This window comes from Lagopus leucura, unplaced genomic scaffold, assembly GCF_019238085.1.
Source record: "Lagopus leucura isolate 7727_CA_CO unplaced genomic scaffold, USGS_WTPT01 Super-Scaffold_100002, whole genome shotgun sequence".
Taxonomy (NCBI): domain Eukaryota; kingdom Metazoa; phylum Chordata; class Aves; order Galliformes; family Phasianidae; genus Lagopus; species Lagopus leucura.
The window spans coordinates 50,755,989-50,761,988 of NW_024962263.1; the positions used below are offsets into that span (position 1 = coordinate 50,755,989).

The 6,000-nt window shown below is 37.8% G+C and overlaps 1 protein-coding gene across 3 annotated transcripts in view; it reads left to right on the forward strand.

The window, feature by feature from the left end:
* Positions 1–5,152, forward strand: part of UBE2V2 (ubiquitin conjugating enzyme E2 V2) — a 29,344-nt gene extending 24,192 nt beyond the window's left edge. For all 3 annotated transcript variants that reach the window (XM_042869113.1, XM_042869114.1, XM_042869115.1), the window contains one exon: positions 4,284–5,152. In XM_042869113.1, the coding sequence (XP_042725047.1) occupies positions 4,284–4,430 (147 nt within the window). In that variant the 3' untranslated portion in view covers positions 4,431–5,152. The remainder of the gene's footprint in view (positions 1–4,283) is intronic.
* Positions 5,153–6,000: the final 848 nt, after the last annotated feature.

A 6,000-nucleotide genomic window follows, 5' to 3' on the forward strand; every position in this document is an offset into this window, starting at 1 on the left:
AGAAGCTCTGCTATCTGTATTTCTGCAGCCTCTTTGTTCACTCATGGCCGCCATTTGATCACGTTGCTTGTAGATGTCATGAAAAATATTGATGACTTGCAGAATAGAAACCCAAGATAAACAGCACCAGAAGTGTTGCCATGACAATATTGTAGTAATACTCAAAACATTTTTGGCAGTGTTATAGTATACAAAATAATTATGCCATTGCTCGAGGTAGAGTCCCCAGCATGAGCTTCAAGGATAATAATTTCTTTTGAGTTAAGTGTGAAAGGTGGAGGGGAGTGATGGATGTGTACTGGAGTTAATGTTAGCGTAAGAAAGCTGCTTTTAAACTGCTTCTATGTTTTCCGTTAAAGTGCAGTTATGTGTGTTGAGTTTATTCTTACTGACAGTTGGAATATTTTGACTTCCAGTTGGATTGTTTTGGGAAGGAACTTTTGCTTGTGAGTGAATTTTCCATCAGCAGCATAACTTCAGAGACATTGTAGGAAAGGAGAGGGCTGCTTTAAGGGTATTTTGTATAAGAAGGCCTAACTTAGGTTCATTGAATCACCCTTGGAAATTGCATTTCTTATTTGCAAGCTTTAGCATGTGGTTTTCTGCTTTTCAGTTTGCCTGTGGAGCTACTGAGTTTGCACACAGGACTGGGGTACTAATTTCAGAAAAGCTAGTCTGAGTACTTATGGCTGGACAAAATGCTTTGCTGTGCTAATGGTCATTGTTGTACAACTGTATTTAAATTATTGTTCTTAATGCTGTGGAGTGTTTTTGGTTTTGTTTTTTTGTTTTTTTTTTAATTCTGTATCCTGTATTGATGAAATGCAGGCTGTGTTCTGGCATGCTATTTATTTTCACATGGTCTTTTGGAGATGTCTAATTTTTGAGCCTCTGAGAGTTTTTTTAGCAGTCTGTCTTGCAGGATTTGCATCACAAAAACTTACAGCTGGAAATCCTTGTTACTTATAAATTTACTTGGGCCTCTGTCAACTATAATTCCGTCAAATGCTGTCCAGTTACTGCTTTGAGTGTGTTTATTGTAAACTAAGCAGTTTGCTTCTGCTTTAAGTTCTCCTAAAGTTACTGAGAAAATTATAAATACCCAATACTTGGCAGCATTTTGGAAAATTATTTGGTTTGATTCCAGTAATTTAGTGAAATAACGTACATAATTTCTTCTTTTTTTAAAGTTACGTTTACAGTTGTGTACCCCAGAAAAAAAATAGTCCTCAGATTGCAGTTTTCAGCCCTATTAGCTTTTATGCCATCCAGAAACTTCTTCCTCTTATATATAACAGATGCATCCTTCAGTATTACTTAGATGCTCTTGTGTGATTTGAATGTTACATAGTTTGTGTCAGCCTTCCAAATATCTTAGCGTTGTTCTTCATAAAGTGAATTTACTGCACACTGTCTAAATGGGAAATACATTCTGCAGTGCAATTCCTGAGCCAAAATCTTCACTGCTGTAAGATGTCATCAGTAAGTCAGTGACTTGCAAAAAGAGCCTTGAGATAAACAGCAACAAAATGTTATGTTGCAGCAGTCTTTACTCAGAAAGCATTCATAACTTTAAGGCAGAGTTTACAGTCTGTGAGCTACTATTACAAATTCCCAGCCAAAAAGAAAAGCTGAAGAAGCTTACTTCAGAGTGATCCCTTCTCATATTCCAGCACAGCTAGTACGTAGAACTGCATTGCTTAAACATCAGTGATGACTGATCACTAAGTGCTGCAACTGAGGCTGAGTGCATGGTTGAGATAGACTAAAAAGGTGAAGTTGTGGAGAATCAAGAAAAAGGAAGATAGTTTGGGAGCAGAACTGCAAGGCTGAAGGCAGATGTTCACTGGAGGAGTCCCAGAACAACTGCCTTTCCATCTACTTTTTGCTAACTTGGTCCTTATCTGAACAGATACTGAGTTTTCTCTTTCAAACCTACTGAAAGCTAAACCTGCCTTTCTCTTCTTACTCACATTGGCTTACTGGTTGTCTTCTAAAGCCACCAGTTGTTGGTTACTGCATAATTACCACGAGCCTCCAATGTGTGCATTTCTCCTGCATTTCTGTTGCAGCTGTTGTCTGGTCCTTGGCCTCATTTACCTTTACTTCTTTCCCGTAGTTCTTCTTGGGGAGATGACTGGTTTTCAGGGAAATTATTGATGTGATTTCTCCTCAGCTACTGAGGGTGTTGTATTTCAGGCCAATATGGAAGTTGTTTAAATTACAGGTCTGTCAAAGGGCACAGACCAGAGCAGTCGGGGAGTACCCATATTTTGTTGTATTTCTCTGAATAGAAGAGAGTAGGTAAGCTGCAGAGAAGTATTAGCAAGTCATATGTGTGTACATGTGTAGGGAAAAAGGACTTCTTAATCACCTGCAACAAAATGCAAAGTGAACATATGATCTGGCACTCATTTCATCTGTTACTGAGGTTTTGCTGCTTTTATCTACCACACTAAACCAAATACTTGTGTCAGAAGAAGAGTCTAGGAATTACCATGATGGTCTGACTGGTGATCTAGTGGGTAGCAGCCCTGCCCGTGTCAGGGGTTAGGGTTGAAGATCGCCTAGTTTTAGGGTGATCTTAGGGTGATCTAGTTTTAACCCATGTTAGGGTTAAAACTAGGTGATCTTTAAGGTCTCTTCCAACCCAACCCAAGCCTTCCTAGGATTCTAGGACTATAGTGTTACTTTGAAAACTTTTCTGTGTAAACTCACACACTTACTGGTTACTTCAAACTGCCATGACCTTGATGCATAAGATAACTTTCCTTTTGATCTCCTTTCTTAATTATTACAAACATTTATAAATTATGTATTAATCTTAGTGCCTTTTATACTGTGGTTTGATGATGTGAGGTCTTTTGCAGCGGTGCTGGCTATATAAGGAGCTCTGACTCTAGGCAGAACGTTCTTTGTACAAAGAGAAGTGCTGAGCTGTGAATTGGATCAAGGATCCTGCCCTCTATCACTTCGCATCACAAAGAAGGCCTACAAACATTTCACGGCTCATCTGAAATGCTGATACACAGTAGCACTGCTACGGGGAAAAAGTGCCTAGTGAGAGGGAGAATTTTCTTGAGTTCTTATTGCTACCTACACCAGCATGCTGTTAAGCTTTGGCATCAGTTTCCTCTTACAAAAAGGTTTAGTCTCATCTTCTGGTGTTCTGAAAATAGCCTCAACAATCTAGAAAGAAAATGCTTCTGCTAGAATTCTTTCTAAGGACAGTGAAGTTTTTTTGTTTTTTGCTTTTTGTTCTAATGAGAAGGAGAAAAGAAGCTTCATGATGCTTTATACAGCCTAAATTATAAATCGGTGACTTTTCAGCACTTTTATAGCCTCATGGCCTACCTGCATTACTGTGGCAATGGAACTCAGCATTGTGCAGTTGCCTATTCTTGCCCTTGGGTCTCCTTTGCCATCCACAGCTTTGGGCTCCCTAAGATCTTCTTAGGATGCTCTGTGCAGCCTGAGTGGGCAGGACGTACCTGTTGCCAAAACAGGCTGATTTTCATTTGTTGACTTGTGCTTGCCTATTGAAACCTCTCTGTGTTGTGATTGTGTAAGTTATCTCACAGGTTTAATAAATGAATAGGGAAAGTCCACATGTAAGTAATCTTCACAGCTCCATTAAATGATTTACTGCAAGAACAATGTGAAGAACTAATAAGTGGCTCAACATCATGAATCAAGTATTTCAGGCTATTTCTTAGCATATGTACTGATACTTGGTATATCAGAAGCACCACATAGTATCGGTATATAATAATCACAAACCGATACTTGAAGCAAGGGAAATATTCCTTAAGAGAGGTATTTGCAAACACTTGTGTGTCAGTGTTTTCCTCAGCTCTTTAAAAACCCAAGTGTATATATTTAATATATACTTAATGAAGGTGATTTTTTTGAGTCATTTGAAACAAATTGGTAGAATTGAATTTTGTGAGGGATGGTTCCAGTTTAGCAGTGAACTATTTGCTGACTTCTTCTCCACTCATCCCATCCTTTTTGTTCTCGCTGATGTTAATATCAGCACAGGTGGAGGGATCCACCTGCATGGGTTTTATTGCAGAATCTGTATCTGTGCAAATGTATGTTTATTTTCCTAAAAAGTGTGTTATGAACACAGTTCATAAAGTGGGGACTTTATGCCACAGAGAAATTGTCAGAGAATGTTTTGACTCTTTCTTAGGAGCATTAGGTCAATAGCAGTAATTCATACATAGGTTTTTTTAAATTATTATTTCATTATAACTTACAGCTTTCTCTTCTCTTTGCAGGTGGATGCACGGAGCATACCAGTGTTAGCAAAATGGCAAAATTCTTATAGCATTAAAGTTGTACTTCAAGAGCTAAGACGTCTAATGATGTCCAAAGAAAATATGAAGCTTCCACAACCTCCAGAAGGACAAACTTACAACAATTAATTTTAGCTGATTCTCAAACTTCTGTCTTAAAACAACAACCTTCTACTCATGTTAATGTCTTGATTAAATCTCACAATGCAAACACCCACACATTAAAAGAATTTCAGCTGGTATACATGACCTGGACATTTGTAAGAATATATATAATATATGTATGCCCAATATGTTTTCAGGCACTATGGGAGAAAAAGGCAGCACAATTATTTTTTTCTCTTACCAAGGCACTGTCATTTAAGCATAAGCCTGGAATAGCCTAAAATTGGAATTCAGGTTTTACAAGATGAAAGCATGACAGGAAGTGTCAGATTGCTGTGGAATAATGTATGTTTCTGAAAATAATCTCTTGAGAAGGCAAAATATAAATGGCATGCTTTATCCATCTTGCTTAGTAAAAGAGCTGCAGTTAAAATTTGTTTTAAAGTAGCAGGTACAGTGAATACCGTTGCTCATCTTGTTTAATTTTGCAAGGGTGTGGGTACCGACTACTAGTAGTGTCACAAAGTATGTTCAGGATTGTTTTGATACCTGTATTTATAAAATGGGGGGGATTAATTTCTGTTAAGCAGCTCCTGTGTGTTACATGTATTGGACATGGCAAATATTTGTTTACAGTCTTTGTTCTAATAAACCATGCATTTAAGTTTTAGTGAAACAAAGGAAATGTATGGATATGTGATTGAGATTAAAGTTAGTCTTAAAATGTAAATAAAATGTGGAAAGTGTCTGAGGCTGTGCCATTTCTATAACAGTGATGTATTATATGTACAGTAACTTGCAGAAGTAGTGGAAAGCCAAACATAATATTGCTGCTGGTTTTACATGCACCTTCTATTCTTACATTTTGTATGCTTAGTTTACTTTAGAGGTCAAGGTATTTCTTTTGCTGCAGAGTAACGTCTGTCATCTCTGCTGCCACTTCTTTATACAAACTTGCACTGTGCATGTAAAGAAAAACAAAAAACCAAACAGCCTCCCCTCCTCAAACCAAAAGCAAAAAGTTCATCTATCAGATCCCCCTACGCCTCCCCTCCAGAATCTTTTGAGAAATGAGCACAACTTTCAAGTGACTTACTTGACCTCTGAGCAGTTTTCAGACCGCACTTCTGAAGTCTCTCAGGTCTCTGTCGTGCTTTGGCAGTTGTTACCTCGATTCATGCATTCTTGCATCTTTCTTTCTTTTATGTTTCTTTCCTTTTTTTCTTGTCCCACCTTTGCCACTTCTCAAACACACACAAAAAGAATCTTTTGGAAGCTTTAATAAAAAACCCACACGTACCACAGATCATCATATCTCCATCTGCTTTTCGTGTATTGTGTTTCTCACTGTCCTTCTACTTAGAATGCCTGTTGCCTCTTAAAAATGTTGGTCTGTGTTTTCAATATTTTTTTTTTTTTTTTTCTGGTGAGATCGTTGGTTTGGGTTCTGTTACTGATTTCTCATAAGAAAGTAAGCTAGCAGTGTCCTGTTGGAAATGAGATCCCTCTTGGAAAATGTGTTTGTTTATTGTGGTGAGAACAAATAACAGTGGGAATAAGTTGACTATTTGCGTTCAAGGTTTTATTCTTTCAA